Source organism: Neofelis nebulosa, chromosome 7, assembly GCF_028018385.1.
Source record: "Neofelis nebulosa isolate mNeoNeb1 chromosome 7, mNeoNeb1.pri, whole genome shotgun sequence".
NCBI lineage: Eukaryota > Metazoa > Chordata > Mammalia > Carnivora > Felidae > Neofelis > Neofelis nebulosa.
Window position 1 is genome coordinate 106,333,845 of NC_080788.1, and position 21,441 is coordinate 106,355,285.

The 21,441-nt window shown below is 35.6% G+C and overlaps 1 protein-coding gene across 2 annotated transcripts in view; it reads left to right on the forward strand.

The window, feature by feature from the left end:
- The window catches only part of ARID4A (AT-rich interaction domain 4A), a 65,626-nt gene that overhangs the window by 20,178 nt on the left and 24,007 nt on the right, over positions 1–21,441 (forward strand). For both annotated transcript variants that reach the window (XM_058739178.1, XM_058739179.1), the window contains exons 10-15: positions 1,679–1,755; positions 2,146–2,312; positions 15,795–15,867; positions 16,974–17,068; positions 17,218–17,315; positions 17,850–18,081. In XM_058739178.1, coding sequence (XP_058595161.1) covers positions 1,679–1,755; positions 2,146–2,312; positions 15,795–15,867; positions 16,974–17,068; positions 17,218–17,315; positions 17,850–18,081 — 742 coding nt within the window. The remainder of the gene's footprint in view (positions 1–1,678; positions 1,756–2,145; positions 2,313–15,794; positions 15,868–16,973; positions 17,069–17,217; positions 17,316–17,849; positions 18,082–21,441) is intronic.

Sequence of the window (21,441 nt, forward strand, 5' to 3'; positions counted from 1 at the left end):
TCTTTAACCTCAGCTTTGTTTTGTTCCCCACAAAGGATGTAAAAAAAAAGAAAAAAGTGTGTGTGTTTGTATGTTTAAATATATATAGAGAGAAGTACTGTGGAAAATTTAATATATCTTACAATGATAAAAATATTTTAATATTTATTTATTTATTTATTTATTTATTTATTTATTTATTTGACTAAACTAAACAGTAAATTTAAGAAATAGCAAAGATCAGGGGTGCCTGAATGGCTCAGTTCATTAAGCATCTGACTTCGGCTCAGGTCATGATCTCACGTTTCGTGAGTTAGAACCCTGCATTGAGCTCTCTGCTATCAGTGCAGAGCTTGCTTCAGATCCTCTGTCTCCTCTCTGCCCCTTCCCTGCTCTTGCTCATGCTCTCTCTCAAAAATAAAATAAACTTAAAAAGAGAAATAGTAAAGATCAAAATAGACATTGTATCTTCAATAAGGCAAATATGCTGATACAAAGTATCCCATACCTTGTGTGTGGGAGGGTTGCATAGATTGAAATATTACAAATGTGAAGCTTTCTTTTTTTTTTTTTTTAATTTTTTTTTTTAAACGTTTATTTATTTTTGAGACAGAGAGAGACAGAGCATGAATGGGGGAGGGTCAGAGAGAGAGGGAGACACAGAATCGGAAGCAGGCTCCGGGCTCTGAGCAGTCAGCATAGAGCCCGACGCGGGGCTCGAACTCCCGGACCGCGAGATCGTGACCTGAGCCAAAGTCGGACGCTTAACCGACTGAGCCACCCAGGCACCCCTAAATGTGAAGCTTTCAAATTAGTGTATTTTGAGTATGTTAATCTTTAGAATTAAGATACTAATTTTGGGGTTGTCTGGGTGGCTCAGTCAGTTAAGTGTCCAACCCTTGGTTTGAGTTCAGGTCATGATCCCATGGTTGGGGAGTTCAAGCCCCACTCTGTGCTGACAGCAAGGAGCCTGCTTGGGATTTCTCTCTCGCTGTTTCTTTCTCTAAATAAATAAATAAATAAATAAACATTAAAAAAAAAAAGGATACTAGCTTTGCCTATATTATGTCTTGCCTTTTATTAAGGATTAGGATATGTGTGGTGCATGGTCTTTTTTTTTTTTTTTAACTTTTATTTTTTTATTATAATTTTTTTTTTTTTTTTTAACATTTATTTACTATTGAGAGACAGACACAGAGCATGAGCAGGGAAGGGGCAGAGAGAGGGTGAGACAGAATCCGAAGCAGGCTCCAGGTTCCAAGCTGTCAGCACAGAGCCTGACACGGGGCTTGAACTCACAAACTGTGAGATCATGACCTGAGCTGAAGTCAGACGCTTAACCGACTGAGCCACCCAGGCACCCCTTAACCTTTATTTTTGAGAGAGAGTGAGAGCAGGGGAGGGGCAGAGAGAGGAGGAAGATGCAGAATCTGAAGCAGGCTCCAGGCTCTGAGCTGTCAGCACAGATCCCGGTGTGGGGCTCAAACTCATGGACTGAGACATCATGACCTGAGCCAAAGTTGGACACTTAACTGACTGAGCCCCCTGGGCGCCCCAGGATATGCATGGTCTTTTAAAAATATTTTGTAGGCAAAATAATTTTGATTTTGAGGCTTATATTCTTCTATGTGTTAACATTATTTGTCATAATTTTTATTTAATAATGGTTTCTCTCCCCTTTATTCTTCCATATAATTAGTTATTCTATAGCAAGAAAGGATATCAAGGAAATAGATATTCTCAATCTACCTGAATCTGAGCTCTCTGCTAAACCAGGTAAAATAAAAATGAATCAATCCATTATTTCATGATGTGGCTGTAAATGGCAAATAGTGGCTAAACCAAGGCTGAATATTCTCTGGTGCCATTTTAATTGTTTAGGGTTAGTATCTACTCTTATTTGATGGCTATTTTTTAAATATCTGGATAAAATATTTTATTTGTAGTTTTTAACTTTTAATATTAAGTTTAACTTTTCATGTTTTACCATTAATATTTTTAACAGTATTCCCTAGAATAATAATAAACATTAATAAAACATGACTTAGTTATGTTCAAGTTAATGATATCATTTTATAAGTGACAGCTGAATTTGAATCTAGATCTTCTGACTCTGAATGTTTTCTATTCTGTGTTGCTAAGTCCATAATAACTGTTTACATTTAGGGCTTCAGAAAGCAAGCATCTTCTTAAAAACTAGAATTGTTCCTGATAATTGGAAAATGGATATAAGTGAAATCCTTGAATCATCCAGTAGTGATGATGAAGATGGTCCAGCTGAAGAACATGATGAAGAGAAGGAAAAGGAAACCAAAAAAGAAGAAGAAGAGGTGGTAGGTGAAATTTTATGTTTGTAATGTAAAAACATTTTAATACTCTAAAGAAAAATTACTGGGTGGCGCTGTGGCTTAGTTGGTTAAAGTGTTTAGTAAAGTAGTAGTAAAATTACTACCTTTGTATATTTTCCCTCATTTAGATGCTCTTTATTTATTTCTGTCTTTTTCTAGCCCAAATTGATTTGGGGATGGGGAGTTTTTTGGATTCCAACATAGTGGGTAAATGAGAAATAATTTTTTTTTGCAGATATGAGGTTACAAAGAACTTTTCAGGTTAAATAATCAACAAGTACAAACTTTTTAAATAACCATAGAGAAAGAAATGTAAGATTACATGTGTCAACTCATTTAAAATGTTACCACGTGGTATAACTGGTATTATCTTACTTTAAAGGTGAGGAAAGTGAAGGTCATGAAGGTTAAGTAACTTTCCCAAGGTTGCACAGCTCAAATGTGGAGAACAGGAATTTGAACTCAGATCTGGTCTGTCTTAACTTGGCAACTTCACCTCTTTGAGACATTTCATAGTATCTGAAGGATATAGGTGATTAAAAAATCTTATCCAACCTGAGAGAATATTTCATTTGGCAGTTTGATAGATAAATCAGAGAAAAGAGATTGTTTTTATAAGTGTTAATTTTTATGTGTGATATTACCGTGTCATTTAGGATATATATGTGTGTGTGTGTGTGTGTATGTATATGTATACATATATATATATATATATATATATATATATATATATGTATATATACCCAAGGTTGTATATTCCCAAGGTTGCACAGCTCAAATGTGGAGAACAGGAATTTGAACTCAGATCTGGTCTGTCTTAACTTGGCAACTTCACCTCTTTGAGACATTTCATAGTATCTGAAGGATATAGGTGATTAAAAAATCTTATCCAACCTGAGAGAATATTTCATTTGGCAGTTTGATAGATAAATCAGAGAAAAGAGATTGTTTTTATAAGTGTTAATTTTTATGTGTGATATTACCGTGTCATTTAGGATATATATGTGTGTGTGTGTGTGTGTGTGTATGTATATGTATACATATATATATATATACGTATATATATATATGTATACATATACATACACACACATATATATAAATATATGTGTGTGTACATGTATATATATATATAATTTTAGGAAATAATTTATGGACTACCAGATAATTGCTTATATGAATGTTGTAATCTGTTTATACAGCAGTGGGATAAACTAACTGTCCAGTATATTTTTGGTTGTTATGAGGTAAAGAGACCTAGGGGCAGACAAAGAGAATGAGTTTACCAAAAAGAAGACCTATTTGAGCCTGAAAAATATTTGCTTGGAAAATGTGGAATGCTTGTTTCTGTTTTACATATACAGATGTGAATTTGTTAAATAAAATGAGTATACTTATATGTGATGAAGGGCATGCGATATTTCTTTCCTTTTACTTCCCCTGCAGTATTTGGTTTTTTGCAGTCTGAAATCAGAATGGCGGTTCATACTTACAGGCTGCCTACAGAGTTGCCATAGTAACGTGCTGTTGGTTTTAAGTGAGCATGCTCGGAAAGACAGGAAGGTTTAGCAGAGGCTTGGCAGGTTGCCAATGGAGGTTTGCCAGATGCTTTGAAATGGGCTGTCTTTCTTTTCCTTTCATGTAATGTCTGATTTTTATGTGGAAGAGAATGTAAGTAGTGCTGTATAACCCTGCGGATGCTATGCCCTAAGAGGGAAAGCAAATATTTGCAAGTCAGACTGAAAAATGTTCAGACACTGTACTGATTAAGTAGAAGGGGAATCTAACCATTTTGCATTTGAAAGAAAATGCAGCATATAGGTAAGATTTTTTTTCTAAAATATATTTAGTTACCATATGGATTGCCAAAAACGGGGTTAAATAAGAATTTTAGGTGTTGATGATGTGGCTAATAATGGTAGGACTCATAACCAAGCGTAATTGTTTCTTGTAAAAGAGACAGTAGGAGTCTATTTTTAGAATATCAGAGGATGAAGGCTATTTTTCTGAAACATTAGATTTTGAAATGAAAATGATAATGAGACAGTTTAGCAAAATTCAGGATTTAAAGTCTAAATATTAAATGTGAGTTTTGTATTTTATCTGTATTTATTTATAGATTATGTGTTTTCAGGGTAAATAGGCCACATTTTCAGGGTGTGAACTGTTGCAGTCTGGTTTTGCTTTTTAAAAAAAAAAATTAGCATTAGTTAGGATCTGGATATTGCCAAATATTGAAAGAAGATTGGCCTATTTTTGCTAATACTTTTAATTGGTGTCCCTTTTAGAATGCATTTTCTTTACTCCCCACCCCCCCAAAAGAAAACCCTGAAATTTTAAACAAAGAGAGTAAAAAGAGCTCTGTAGTAAGGTTGGAAAAGATGGCTATAAAATAGTAATTAGTAAATAGTGCTCTTATTACAGCTATTAATTTCATAAAAATCATAACGTTTTATTCAAGCTGTGCATAAATGTTAGTAAAAAAAAAGAATGAAGAGCAGAGGCAAGCTCTGTTACCTATTGTTTGCAGGTAATAAGTAAAGAAATTTAAAGATGTAAGGACCTTTGTAAGGGATAGTATTTTCTTAAAATGTGTTATTTAAATTATGAACCTGTTAAAATTAAGTGAAAAAGAATGCTTTTTATCTACTGAAAAGTAAAAGCAAAATTACAGTATTAAGGCACTGAGTTGTCTGACCGTTAATTTAAATTATTTTCCAGATGGTCAGTTTCATAGCATATACTTTATTGAATTGCTTGACAGGAACTAATTCCTCTTTTTTTTTTTTTTTTCTGGCCACGGAGGTACATTTCTTGAGTGAGATTTTGGTTGCTTTAGAAAAAAAATCAGCTGCATTTCTTGCTCTTGGACTTAACATTTAGTTGCTGAATCATTCTAATTTGTCTTGAACAGTAATTTTAAAAAATTTAATGTACTGATAAACTGAGAAGCAGTTTAATCTACATAAAACAAAGGGGGAAAAAGTGGGTATTGTATAAAATGAATTAAAGTCTGATAAGCCAGGGCCTACCTGGCTTAGTCATTACAGGCCTTTACTACATAGGTGAGGCTAAGCTGTTTGTTGTATTATACTATAGATCATATTCTTCCTGAAACATAATAATGGTATGCTTGTCATGAAAATTTAATATTGCTTTATAATGATCACAAAGATCTTTTATAACAGACTGTAAATCACTGTAACAGTACTTTAGCCTACAATTTGATGTTTGTAAATTTTATGCAGTAGAATCATACAAGTGTTAGACACTTCTGCAGTGTTAATGGGCAGTGGACATTGTCTTTTATATTTGATGCTTTGAGTACCCTAAAATAGTCTAAATAAGGAAATTTGAGATTCATGGCTTTACCATGTGGAAGAGCATCTTTTTTATTTAATATTATTTTGAATTCCTGAGCATTGGTGATTCAGGATTGGAGTGCAAGAAATATGTTTTGTACTGTTATTGGGTGGAAAAGACTTGTGAGTCTAACAGGAAGTAGGTCCTATCTATATTTGATGACTGAATTTTAACCTGTTGGTAATTACATTCAAAAAAAGCCCTGGAGGATATTTTTGTGGGTATTACTTAAATGTCTTTTATTAGGAAAATTTTATATTAGAAAAGATACTCCTGATTTCCTTTTAAGCTTTGAAATTCATTGAAAAGTCCATGTAAACATAAGTAATGATGTCAATTATTCATTCACTCCTTCCTTAAATTCACTTTGGATGAATGGAGGAGAGTTGTCTAAGGATAAAATAAATAGGTGAAGACGTTTTTATTAAAAGGGAATTTGACTAGTTGCAGCTGTTTTATTCTTTTGGTTTGCTATAAGTAGCCTTATGTGTTGGGCCCTTTCAAAAATCTCTTCTAATTTCATATTTAGTAATGAAAATAAGAGGTTAGTGCATTTTTATGAGATACTCTTTTTTTGTTTGTTTAGAAGTACTGACATCCATTTCTCCGATTTTTGAATTTTCTAGGAATTACTGTCGGATCTAATACCAGTCATACCTAATTACATTCCACTATTGCAAAAATCATAAGTGCTTGTGGTTTTTTTATTCATGGAAACTGGAATTCTTTTCTTATATGTAAATCTAGTGGTGTTTGTATTTATGTCTTTTTGTAAAGGCATTTGTTAGTGATCTGTCAAGATCACTTTGAGTAAATGCTTGGTAACTCGGGAAAATTATGCTAAGTCAATAAAATTTAAAGAAAAATTTCAAGTTAATGTTAGTGTTTTAGGTATATCTAATAACTCAATCAAGTGTTTCTAAGCAGGTCCTATAAAGTCAACTTCCAATCAATAATTGAGACTTTAGCTTGCATTCAGATTTAATAACTTATTTGCAAAAGTCTTAAAATATAGCTTATTGAGCAAGCAAACAAAAATGTCCTGATGTGTTTGGTAAAATCTTTCCTCACAAAATTAGCATAAGACTAACCAAATCTGGCTCACCTAATCAGATTAATGAGGATTGCACATTTGTAGACACAATTATAGCTAAATTTGTATGCATTTACAAAAAAAAAAAAATCCCTTCTCATATCAAAGTATTTCATAGTTGTGGTAGCATGAGAGAGGGTTGAGTGAATTTAAAGCCTTAGATGTGACAGTATCCAAACCATTGTTGGATGATTAAAAGTAGAAAGTGTGTACCTTTTCAAGGAGGGGGGAAAATTACTACTAGTCTCAGTCAAGTCTGATGTAATTCAGGAATCTTCTAATAATTTGTTTTGGGCAGGCTGTTGTCACATTGCTTTCTGAACTTCTAAAACAATATGTTACCACATAATGAATATGTCATGACCTCTTATGTGATCCTTGAAATATTCTGTTTAAGTGTACACTCTAAATTTTATGACTACCAGCATCTGCTGGGCCTTCAACACAATTGGTGAGTTCCCAGTTTCTATAATCAAATCCCTGCGTCCTCTGGCCCTGCCTCACTCCACTCCAATTTCAAAAAGAAACTAGGAGCTTCTGATGGAGAGCATGCACTATACCTCACCTGCCTGCCCTCCTTCCCTTAAGTACAAGTGATAATATGTTACATTGCCTTTTTCTATGATGAGGACCTCAATGCTCTGGATCTCATTCCCTTTTTCCTTATCTTAGTCTATGAACTGTTTTCTTTCCAGGATCTCTAGCCTATTCTGTTCTGTTTCCTTCTCTCCAGTTTTTAAAAACGTGCTTCTCTCTCTCCAACTTCTAGCAGCCCCTCCAGATACTGCCCTCTTTCCTCACCCTTATGGACCAGATTGCTCAGTTATATACATTGTTCTATTTCCTGACCTCCTGTTCATTCTTAATTCACTGTAGTGTGTATCCCCCCCCCCCCCCCCAGCTAAAACAACTTAAGGTCACCAGTGACCTTCAACAAATTTTCTGTACTAAATCCAACAAATTTCTGTCATGATCTCATTTGATTCCTTAGCAGTTTTCAGCATTTTTGACATGCCTACCTTCTTCGATCACCTGACATCCATGACATTACATTTTTTTCTAGTTTACTTCCTAAGTGATGTAATGATTCCAAATCTATATGTACATCAAAGATGTCTCTTCTCAGCCCTAGGCATTCATATTAAACTGCCAATGAGGATTTCTTATTTCTCAAACTCATTATGTACAAGAACTGTTTTCATTTTTGCCCACAAAGCAGTCCTTTCCGTGGTTGTCTCTAGTTTATTTGAATAGAAGCACATCTACCAGTTACCCACACCAGATGCATGGCAGTCTCCTTAATCCTCCCATTCTTGCCTCTCTAACCAATGAGACACCAAATCCTCTTTCTTCTGCCTATTTGATGGCTTTCAGGTTTTCTGCTTCCCTCAGTTTCTACTCTCTGCTACTATTCTCCTTTACCTACACTAATGCAATAGTAACTTTCCCATGTCCTTGCTGTCCTTCTCCAGTCTGTTCTCTGCACTGACTCTAAGTAGATTTTTTTTTTTTTAATGTTTTTAAATTTATTTTTGAGACAGAGAGAGACAGAGCATGAGCAGGTGAGGGGCAGAGAGAGAGGGAGACACAGAATCCAAAGCAAGCTCCAGGCTCCGAGCTGTCAGCACAGAGCCCGATGTGGGGCTCGAACTCACAAACTGCAAGATCATGACCTGAGCCGAAGTCGGATCCTCAACTGACTGAGCCACCCAGGCTCCTTAGTAGATTTTTTAAAATGAGAAATCTAAATGGGATTCCTCCTGGAATAAATTGATTTTAGGACACAGAAGTGGTTGCAGTATTTATTCTTTTATATTGAAATACAATACTTCAGACATATTGAATAATGTCACCTCTTTCTAAAAGTCATATACTGGACATTACTTACCTTCATATTTACTCGAGATTTAATTATTATATTTTAATACGGCCTTGTCATGGCATTTAGCCCTTATCCTAAATGACCTATGCCTATTACGATTGTGCACTTTCTGTTTCTTTCCTCTAAAATCTATATTGTCAACTGATAGTTTTTACATACGATAACTTTCTGGACAGTTCTTCAGAATTCTGCTTGGAGCCAGGCTTTACTGATACCCATTTTGATCTATCGATCACCAGAGTTACCTAACAACTTAATGTTGTGGGGGGCTTACTTTTTCTTTTTTAAGTTTTCAGTTTACGGATATTTTTTAAAATTTAGGTTTTCATTTGTTATATTTCACTGAGGTGTTCTGACTCTATTGTGCCAGAGCAAACATATATCATCAGTGAAGAGGTACCTTTCATTATACCACAGTTAAAATATTTAGCTTTTGGGGACGCCTGGGCGGCTCAGTCGGTTAAGCGTCTGACTTTGGCTCAGGTCATGATCTCGCGGTTTGTGGGTTCGAGCCCCGTGTTGGGTTCTGTGCTGACAGCTTGGAGCCTGGAGCCTGCTTCTGATTCTGTCTCCCTCTCTCTGCCCCTCCCCTGCTCACGCTCTGTCTCTCTCTCTCTCAAAAATGAATAAACATTAAAAAAATTAAAATATATAGCTTTTGTAGGAGATACAAACAGGTAAAGATGACCACACCAAATAAAGTTCTCAGCTTAGTGTTGGAGACTTAGTGGTTTTTAAAGTACGATTGTTTATTTAATTCTCACAACAGTATTTTTTTTTATGAGAGAGGAACTTGAGGTATAGAGAGATTACAGAAATTTTCACAGACTTGTAAGAAAATTTTTCTCTCCTCTGCATTGTAAGGTCTATGAAAATAGGATGTCAGGTTTCTTCGTTGTAGTTTTTTCCTTTTCCCACTAATATGAATATCCACCAACTAGCACAGAGCTTGGCTTATAGTAAACCTCCATTAAATAGTTTCTGAATAAATGAATGAGTGTGGGCCTTGCAATTAGCCTAACATATTGCTATTTGAAATAAAGTGTTGGAAGATTTGTTGTAAGGTTCTAGAAAGTTCATTTTGGAAGGTAATTTACCTTCCCTTCATAATAGCTTTTTTTTTTTTAGGCGGTGCACTCTGTAGGCAGTCTCATTTCCTGATATAATTTTGTGAGCTTATAAATTAATTCTTTTTGGCTTAAGCTAGTTTAGGATAGTTTTCTGTCACTTGCAATAAAGGTTCTTGACTAATATTCCTTCTCCTTTGTATCTTGTCCCACTTATTTCAGGTGTCTTCTGATATGTCTTTTCCCCTTCAACCCATTCTTCAAAGACGTCTTTCTAACACATAAATGGTTCCTTCTACGAACCCTTTAATGGCCTCAGCACCAACAGGATGAGGATTAGGTCTTTTATCATAGCCTTTTATAAGTTTGGCCCTTCCAGATTTGACCCATCCCCACTTTTTTTTTTTTTTTTAAACGTTTATTTATTTTTGGGACAGAGAGAGACAGAGCATGAACGGGGGAGGGACAGAGAGAGAGGGAGACACAGAATCGGAAGCAGGCTCCAGGCTCTGAGCCATCAGCCCAGAGCCTGACGCGGGGCTCGAACTCACAGACCGTGAGATCGTGACCTGGCTGAAGTCGGACGCTTAACCGACTGCGCCACCCAGGCGCCCCCCATCCCCACTTTTCTATTCTCCCTGCCACTATTCTCCAGCAATATGTAACTTTTTTTTTTTTTTTTTTTTTTTAACACCCCACCTGCCCATATACACACACTTGGATTTTGCTCAGAAGCTGCTTGTTGAGTTGCCAGGTGCATTACATTGAGTATCACCTTTGCGTTGCCCATTCCCTTTATCAGTATTAAATACAATAGGGAAAATAAAAGGGAAAGTTTAAAAAACTCAGAAAATGATAAGCAATAGCTGAGATTTAAAGAATCCAACAGACGTCTGTGTGGGAACAAATAGAAGCACTGCCTGAGTTAAGGTTGAGTGTGACCTATAAATGTTCTATACGTTAACCCCACTAATAAGTTGTTCTAGCATTTAGTGCACTGTTTTAAAAACAAATGAGGCTATTCAATATATTTCACACTTAAAACTTTATACGGTAAAAGCCCAAGCAGCTACTGGTATCACTGATTCTTTCACGTCAGTCCTCCAGCCAGAGGTGGCTTCAGAGTTGCCACTTCTGGTGTGCTTCTTGTAGTACTTAGTTCCCCAGAGTACAGCTTTCAGGGCCCCGTCTTAATACCTCCTTTTCTCCAGCAGAATCTGCCTGCTGTGGAATACTCCCGAGTTCAGCCTGTTTGTTTTGGAGTAGGTGGGGTGGGGGATGGAAGATCAAGGGGTGGTAAGAACTGAAGGGTTGAGAAGACTAGTGGTGGAGTGCCGGGGGTGGGGGTGGGGTGGGGGGGGGTGGGGAAGTGAGTGCCCGTGAAGAGGACCGGGGAGGGGTTGTGGCAGCAGCATGTAGGTGTATGAAGCTGCTGTTGTCCAAAATAACATTAATTCACAAAAACAGTATATTTTGGAATGGAAAAATAAGCATGGTGTACTGGAATATAATATTTTTTTTTAAGAAAGGAAGACTGTGTCGTATAATCATTAATAGTTTATTAAGGATGCCTGTAGGGGTTCATGAGCAATGGAATACCCATCAACAAAAGATGTGTACTTCACCTACAGTGCAGTACAGGGAAACTACAAAAATCAAATTTAGTCACACCCTTATGCACTCTCAAAATGTCAGCTTTTGTGGCTCAAATCTCTTATGTGATAAAAAACTTTCCAGACCTGCTCTTTAGAATTGTGTATAAGTTTCATGGGTTTGAGGGGATCTGTGTAACATGCATCATCTTTTACTACATATTGTGACAATCTGGACACTTTCTGTATACTTTTGTGTTTTGGAGAGTTGCTTAGCCCAGTTAATAGCTCAGCAAAAACAAGGTATTATCTTAATTTAAAGATTTTTAAAAAGAAAGTGCATCTTTAACTAGAATCCATGCCATTTCTGAATGAATAATCATTTTCTGATTAATGTATATAGGGAGAGTATGAAGTGAATGCTAATAAGTGATTGTGCCACAGCGACCTGTGACTTAACATCCTCAGCGGCTGTTATTTTTTATTTTATCTGACTCCTGTTGCATTTATATTATCAATAATGCTTGCTCTGAAACTCAGCTAATGTGAAATAATTGAAGAAAATCTCCCTAGTTCATTTTCAGAGACATTGTTTTCATTCACATAATAACAGAGTACTTACGCTAAATGCCAGTCCCTGGTGATAAGATTGTGAGTAAAATAGGTATGTCTCTAACCTCAGAATTTATCTAGCACTTACAACGTGGGGGGACATGGAGGATTACAAACATGAATAACTGAGCCTTCAACTAAGAAGAGTCTCAGCCTTTATATCTCTCTCTTTCTCCTTTTGGAGTAGAGGGTCTTCTTTCCATCATCAAAGAGCTTCCCTTTCCCTTCCAATCCATCAAACTCATTCTTGACAGAGAACTTTTATTTTGATTTGATTTGATTTAATTTAAGTTATTGTTTGTTTATTTAATTTGAAAGAGAGAGAGAGAGAGAGAATCCCAAGTAGACTTCCATGCCCATTGTGAAGCCTGGTGCAGGGCTCGATCTCATGAACTGCCAGACTGAGACCCAAGCAGAAATCAAGAGTCGGCTGCTTAACTGTTGAGCCACTCAGGCGCCCCTTGGCAGGAACACAAATCTGATATAATTCCTCTTCACCTCTCTCAGGTTCATGTTCCAGTTCTCCAGCATATCATTAAAAAGTCCTTTCTTAATCACAGCCTGCCTTTGCCAGCTTCATGTTTATGCTGCTTGCTGTTTATGCTATTTGCTGTTCACATTTTGAGGCTTTCCCTAATAGAGCCACCATCACACCATCCCCAGCTGAACCAACCACTCATCCTTCTTGTATTTTTATGTATTTTGCAGCATTTTTACCATTATATCACATTGCCTTGTTTTACATTCCTGTACCCTCTGTTAGACTCAGAGGGTCAGAGTAGAAAGTACTACCTCCTCTCATTTTAATCACAGCATCTTTTGTATATCCCTCCCAGACTCCTGCATGTTAGCCATCAGTAAGTGTCTGAATTGAATGTGAAGATAAAGTTTCTAAAGTCAGAAAATTCATAATTTACTAGTATATATAGGTAGATGCACAACTACCTTTTGTAACACTAGGTAGTATATACTGATGCTAACTAAAGTTGTAAATTTCTTGAAATTATGATCTTATAGCGTGCCTCTTCTATATCCTTAACCCTGTTCTCCATTCTGACATTTTACTGGGTGCATAAGTCCCCTTCACATGCTTGACTGAAGGGAAGAAGGCTTATCAGCAGTCTAGAGGACTTTCCCTCTCATTATTACAACCTTCTCCCTCCCACTTTAAAACCCTTGAAGAATGCAATACCTTCTGGTTATTGACCAGCAGAGAGATGCTATAGGTATGAAAATACCAGGTGCCAGGAGCACCTGGCTGGCTCAGTGAGTAGAACATGCAGCTCTTGATCTCAGGGTCATGAGTTCAAGCCCCACGTTGGGCACAAAGATTACTTAAATAAGTAAATCTAAAAAAAAAAAAAAAAAAAGCTTTGCATTAAAAAAAAAATACCTTGAACAGAGAGAGCATACCATGAGACCCCATACAAAAGCCATAGAGGCAGATTCTTCTAGCTGGAGGCATTTTCTAGCATATGCAGTTTATAGTTCAAGGTGACTGACAACACAGCTATTTGAAAAAAAGATTGTGGAGAATTACTTGTTATGAGAGATGAAGCAGTTTTAATTTTTGCAAAGACCGTCAGGTAAATTTAAAAACTGTTTATAACTTTACCCTTTTCTTATGGAAAGTAAATTTCCTCTCAAGCAGGTATTTATTTATAAGAATTTTTTATTCATTTATGTCTTCTTTTCACATCTGATAACTGCACCTGACCTTAGAATTTTATGGCCATAATTTCTCACGGTACTTAATACACTCTTGGGCATCCACTAACTTTTTTTTTTAATGTTTATTTATTTTGGGGGTGTTGAGAGAGAGAGAGAGAGAGAGAGAGAGAGAACTGGCATGAGTGGAGGAGGGGCAAATAAAAGGGACAGACTCTCAAGCTGGCTCCGTGATTCAGGGTTCAACCTCACAAAACGTTGAGATCATGACCTGAGCCAAAATCAAGAGTCGGAGGCTTTGCTGACCGAGCCACCCAGGCACCCTTGCTAACTTTTAAGTCAAATGTATTTAAAACACCAAATTTTATCTATATACTTAAAACTATATTCTTAGTAATAATTTATGAAATGTTTACTACAACCTTAATACCTAATTTGCAGTTGATGGGCTCATTTTGTTTACTTGTTTTTGGAAGAAATTTTGATTTCAAATCAGTGCCTTTTGAAAAAATACTTTTTACATATACTAGATACAATGGTCTTATTTGAATTCTGCCAGATCATAAATACTGGAAATGAGGTGTTGGTTTGAGGAGAGAATATTGCAATTATGAAGGACAGGCAAAGCATAGAGGCAGTCTGGCATAAGGTGTTACTTTTTTCCCCTATACCAAAGTCCTTAAAAATAATACTGCAATGATTCTTGGGCTGCTGAATTACTTTCTTGAGTTAACTCATTGGGAGTTCTAATAACCTTGCAAAAGCAAGACTTTTAAAATTCACATGGGGAAAAAACTGCCATCTTTTGATCTGAACGTTTAGTAATGACCCCTATTAATTCTGTACTGATTAATTCTATATGTTGCTCGTTAGTGAGGCTTACAACTTTGACTTAATGTTTCTTTATATTTGTTCAAACTGAAAGTACTCCCGTGCTCTTTCTGAATGAATGTACTAAAAGATTTTATTCTCTTCCCCTTGATTGCCTCATGGTTTTTTAAAATTATATATTTTAATCAACTACATGTGTATTGATTCTGGCTGCTATATTATTAGTGATTAAAATTCTTAATACATCATTTTAAGGAACCTGTAGACTGTGAATGCTTAATACTTATTGGCTGATAGTTGCTTTTGCTTTGAATATGCAAAGACATATGCTTTGAATGACAAAAATCTAAATTTTTCTTTTAGAACATAGAAAAACAGTACTCTGAAATTAAATTATAATAATTTAATATGGGCCAAAGATATTAGTGTTTTGTTTGTTTTTCCATAGTATTTCTAAATTTTAAATCAGAATTTTCCCACCTATTAGTTTAGAAGTAGTCTATCAGGAAAGGGAATATTTTATCAAAATCTATTTGACTAGAGCCAAGTTCAGCATTGTATAGGTTTATATAATTAGTAAGAAAATAAAATTTAAATTGGTATTTGTAGAAGTAGGTTTTTTTACATGAATATTTCCATTGTTTTCCCATTCCCAGGAACTAATTTGTAGTTATGTATCTAGTTTCCTTTCCTAAGAAGTAATTTTCATTTTCTTATTTTCAAGGGTTGCAAAGTCTTATTTAAAAGGCCATGCAAGAGGGCAAATGAAAAATGCAGACTTATGTGATACAAGAAGGGATTGCGGGGCCTGGGACAAAATATCATTTAAATGTAGTTGTATATGCATTTCTTTAAACCGTTGTGCTATCCAAACAAAAAACCTTTGCCATGTGACTTTGCAACCTCTGGTTTATAGTCATTCAACAATAACAAAATTTTAATGTTTGTATGTGGGTTATTTTAAAATAATAAATATGTTTGTAATTGTGCTCATCTGTCAATACATTTGTGTGGGCCACATGGTATTTTGGTGGATTTTTTTAAAAAAACAAAACAAATGAGGTGAAGACACTCTTAACCAATTCCTAACCTTTCCTCATGGCCATCTTAGTCCTTATATTCAGGGGTAGGGTTGGAGTGATAGATGGGTAAAAGGTAGAGATGGTGTATCTTGACAGTTGTATGAGATCAGCTCTATGAAAATATGACTTAAAATCTGGCATTGTAAAGTTTGGAGGAAATTCATATTTTCCAGCTCCGTCAAAGTTCCTCTTACACTGGGTTCATAAAACAAAAAAAGAAGATGATATATCTTGCTCTATTCATTATTCTATATATTTATATATTTTACCTTTACAGCCTGAGGAAGAACTTGATCCTGAAGAGAGGGACAACTTCCTCCAACAGCTTTATAAGTTTATGGAAGACAGAGGTATTTCATGCTCATTATTTAAAAGCAGTAATTTCTGGGACATCTGGGTGGCTCAGTCAGTGAAGTGTCTGACTCTTGATCTTAGCTCAGGTCTTGTTCTCAGGGTCGTGAGTTCAAGCCTTGTGTTGAACACCTACTGTGGAGCCTCCTTAAAAAAAAAAAAAAAAAGCAGTCATTTCTTTTACAGTTTTACATTCTAGGTTTATGCATTATTTTTGTTAGAATCGTGGATTTGGATTTCAAGTAAAGCCTAAGAATCAGTTACAGTTGAAAATAATTAAGCATTTGAAATAAAAACAACCATTATCTATTTTGAGCAGAAATGTATAGGAAAATAGTTTGGATATAATTATATTTAGCCTACTTGGGACTTAATAAAACCAAAAAATACTATAATAATATTTCACTAATGGAAGGTGAACAGTCATAATATTAATTTACATATCCATTAATTACTAATGCAGTAATTACTGCAAACTGCAGTTTGCAGTAATAAACTAGCCTCATCCTTGATCTCAAAAAGGAAACAAATTAGGAGATCAAGTCCTATGTAAATAGAATAGGATTTTGAATAGAGTTAAAAGAAATACAGCCTTTATAAATTCTACTTTTTGACATTATATTAGTCCTAGAAAATCCTGAGACAAATTTGTCCTAGATACTCTGTGGCTTTCAGAAATCATCCTTCAGATTATTGTCAGCAGTTTTAATATTTGTGTTAAAGCAGGGAAAATGGATCCATGCTCTAAATTACACCTGTAAAATTGTGTATATTCTTACAGAGGCCTCTTGAGCCAACATCATTGTTAGGTGTACCTTGTAGTTGTAGGTTTTACTTGTACCCAGTCCACTGACAGGTGATTATATTAGTTGTGAGAGAGGTGATCTTATTAGTCATAGAAGTGAATCTAAAGAGCATCACAATACTTCATAAAGAATATAGAGAATATTTTATGTTGTCTTACATAATTAAAGGTTCTTTAAATAGATGCTTCTGATTAATAAAACTTGGGAAATGAGAAATTGGAAAGCTTTGTATTGATAGCTTTGTAACAGTATTTTCCATTTGAATAAAAATTTTATTTCTACTTTCTGATATTAAAAAGGTACTCCAATCAACAAACCACCTGTTTTGGGCTATAAAGATCTCAATCTCTTCAAACTCTTTAGACTGGTTTATCATCAAGGTGGATGTGACAATGTAAGTAAGGATGTAATGAAAAAGTTAAATCATCTAATGTACTGTTCTGCACTTTAGGTAATAAACACATTTTCTTAATGAACATAGAATGTTAGTGTAAAGATTATTTCCCTTTGTAAATGTTAACAAATAAAAACTTAATTTTCCAGATTGATAGTGGTGCTGTATGGAAGCAAATTTATATGGACCTTGGCATTCCTATTTTGAATTCAGCTGCTTCCTACAATGTAAAAACTGCTTATAGAAAGTAAGTAGTATAGTTTATTCATCAAAGAATACATATTACAGGGAATATTTTCCATTTAATTTGTTAACAGTTAAGAACACATCAATCAAAGAACATTAAAGTGAGAAAGTGTACAAAAAAGTTCAGGTTAATAGATGATTGGGATTGAACATTATTTCATTGCACCAAGTCTGCTTTACTCCATTTTTCATGTTGTCCTAAATTTCCTTTTCAGAGTTAGGGATGCAGGTAGTGTTAACAGTCTGAAATGATGATAGGTGTTCTAGAGCTATATCTTCTGTGGTGAACAACTTTCATATCAGAACTATGATAGCTATGTTCAGTTATCACAAGCATAGATTTTTTAGGAAGAAATTGTATGATCAATATTTCTGTTTATAAATCCTGTATAAAACCAAGAAGTTAGTACCATAAAAAAAGTACTTTAAAAAAAAAGTCTTAAGTTTTACTTTTTAAAAATAAAATGTTTAATAATATAGTATTCAAGTTAATGTAAAGACTAAGATTTCCTAAAATGAAATATTGTTTGTTTAGGTATCTCTATGGTTTTGAGGAATACTGCCGTTCTGCAAATATTCAGTTCAGAACTGTTCACCACCATGAACCAAAAGTAAAAGAGGAAAAAAAAGAGTTAGAAGAATCAATGGAAGAGGCTCTAAAAGTAGATCAAGAAATGCCTTTAGTAGAAGTGAAGAGTGAACCTGAGGAGAATATTGATTCAAACAGTGAAAGTGAAAGGGAAGAAATAGAATTAAAATCTCCAAGGGTAAGTAGTTAATAATTAGTTTTATCTGGTTTATTTTAAACATTACTTAAAATTTTTCATTATGGACATTTTAAGATATACACAAAAATACTTCAGTGAACCTAGTTTGTTTTCTAGTATTGAGTTGTGCTTTAGGCAGACTAGCCTGGCTGTTTTTTTCCTTAAAAAATTTTTTTTTGTTTTGTTTTTAATCTTTATTTTGAGAGAGAGAGACAGAGAGTGTGAGCAGTGGAGGAGCAGAGAGAGAGGGAGACATGGAATCTGAAGCAGGCTCCAGGCTCTGAGCTGTCAGCACAGAGCCCGACTCGGGGCTTGAACTCACGGGATGTGAGATCATGACCTGAGCCAAAGTCAGACGCCTAACTGACTGAGCCACCCAGGCGCCCCTGCCTGTTTTTTTCTAAATATGCCTGTCACTCTTCCTGAAAAACCACTTCTCCTGTTGTTTTCTATTTATGTCTGTTTAAGTCATTCTCATCTGGGGTCAGTCTCAAATATTCACCTCCTTTAAGTCTAGCTAAAAAGTCACCTCGCTGGGGATGGCTGAGTGGCTCAGTTGGTTGAGTGTCTGACTCTTGATTTTGGCCAGGGTTTTGATCCCAGGGTTGTGGGATCGAGTCCCACAGTGGGCTCTGCGCTGAGCATGGAGTCCGTTTGGGATTCTCTCCCTCCCTCTGTCCTTCTCACTCGCTTTCTAGAAAAAAAAATTTTTTTTTAATTTTTAAAAAGTCACTTCACTGAAGCCTATCCTGGTCACCTTATCTAAAATTGTAATCTGCCTTGTCTGTTTGGCATTTGCAGTCCCTCTAATGTTGCTCCTTTTACTTGTAATTTACTTACTTATATTCTCTTTATTATATTTGTTTCTTTTACCCCACTCTGCACTGGATTCACACTCCATGAGGGCAGGGATTAGTGTTTTTTCTGTTCATTGACAGATCCCAGGCATCTAGAATAGTACTTCATCTACATTAAGAACTTACTAAATAGTTGTTGAATGAATGAATCTCTTCCTTATAATTCCTGTGCCTCCAACTGGATGGGATCTTTTCATTCTCTGTTACCTCACAGCACACTGCACATAAAATTCTTGTGGCAGTTTATTATGACTTCATCTTATTTTCTAGTCATGTGCACACTGCTTCTATCTTCTAACTCTGCTCTTCTCCATTATTATTTAAGTCCTTTGCAGAAGTTGTCATCCATTATTTTGATCATTGCTAAATGATGTCTACATAGGATTTATTAAATTTTAGGAGAAAAAATTATCACATTATCAAAGAAGTTCAGTTTCTATTATGTCTTATTTTTCAGTGAAATCCTATTTAATGAAAGAGGAGATGAAATCTCCTCTTACCTTTTTTAGTTGCTCAGAAACCATTTTTTAAAACTGTCCATTTTGAGGCGCCTGGTGGCTCATTTGGTTTAGTGTCCGACTTCAGCTCAGGTCATGATCTCACGGTTCATGAGTTCGAGCCTTGCGTCGGGGTCTGCTGTCACCAAGAGCCTGCTTTGGATCCTCTGTCTCCCTCTCTCTGCCCCTTCCCTACTCGCACTTTCTTTCTCTCTCTTTCTCAAAAATAAACAAACGTTAAAAAAAATAAACAACTGTCTATTCTGACCATCATCCAGTAAATGGAATCCTCTAGTGAATTTCATGAAACATTCAAATTGGTTTGTTTCATTTCTTTTTCATTTTTTTTAATTGTAAAAAACTGTGGTAAGTACACATATAATTTATCATCTTAGCCACTTTTAAGTGTATGGTTCAGTGGCATTAACTACATTCACATGTCGTGCAGTCATCACCACCGTCCATCTCCAATACTTTTTTCATCTTGCAAAACTGAAACTCATCATTAAGCAGTAACTTCCCATTCCTCTCTCCCCCAGCTTGTGGCAACAGCCATTCTACTTTCTGTCTCTGATTTGACTACTCTGGGTACTTCATATAAGTGGAATCATACGGTATTTGTCCTTTTGTGCCTGGCTTATTTCACTCAGTATAATGTCTTGCAGGTTGAATCTGTGTATGTGTCACAATTTCCTTCCTTTTTAAGACTGAATAATAACTCCCATTATATGTATTTTGGACATACTTTCTTGTCATTACATAAAGATGTTCCTCATCTTTTTTTTTTTTAAGTTTTATTTAAAACTTAACATAAAAAGATGTTACATAAAGATGTTTCTCATCTTATGTAAAATACCTGTAGAGTACTGCATATTATGGATATTCCATAAATTTACCTTCCTTAAGATTTTCTCCAATTTTTTATGATTACAAAATGCTGTAATAAATATGCTTATAAAAATTCCTTGTTTGTCTGAATGAATGAGGGGCAAACTTCTAAAAATGGGATTTCTGGGGCAGCTGGCTGGCTCACTGGGAAGAGCATGTGACTCTTGATCTCAGGGTCCTGTGTTCAAGCCCCACACTGGGGGCAGAGATTACTTAAATAAATAAATAGGGGCACCTGGGTGACCCAATCGGTTAAGTGTCTGACTCTTGATTTTGGCTCAGGTCATGATCTCATGACTGGTGGGGTCAAGCCTCTCATTGGGCTCTGTGTTGACAGCACAGAGCCTGCATGGGATTCTCTCTCTCCGCTCTTCCCCCTGCTCACGTGTGTGCTCTCTCTCTCTCTCTCAAAATAAATAAATGGGGGCCTGGGTGGCTCAGTCACTTAAGCATCTGACTCTTGATTTCAGCTCAGGTCATGATCTCATGACTCGTGAGTTTAAGCCCCACGTCAGGCTCTGCACTGGCAGCCCTGAGCCTCTTGGGATTCTGTCTCTCCCTCTTTCTCTGCTCCTCCCCTGCTTCTGTTCTCTCTCTCAAAATAAATTAACTTAAAGAAATTATTTAAAAACTATTTAAATAAATTAATCAAAATTAAAAATTAAAATGGGATTTCTGAAACACAGGTATACAGGCCTGAAGTTTGATAGAGAACAGTTCTTTTCATTCATTTACCTACAAGTATTTAAAGAACATATGCTGGGGCGCCTGGGTGGCTCAGATGGTTAGGCGTTTGATTCTTGGTTTCAGCTCAGGTCACAATCTCACAATTTCCTGAGTTTGACCCCGTGCTGGGCTCTGGGCTGGCAGCGCACAGCCTGCCTTCTCTTGCTGCCCCTCCCCTGCTCATGCTTTCTCTGTCTCTCTCAAAATAAATAAATAAATAAATAAACTTTATAAAAATAAAAGATAAAACTAAATAAAAATTTACTTAAAAAAATAAAGAACACCTGCTATGTGCATAGGATATAGAAGTGAATAAGAGAGTCCTTGTCTTCATGGAACCTACCCTTTAGTTCTTTGTGATAAAAAAAAATAAACTTATTTTCTAACTTTGA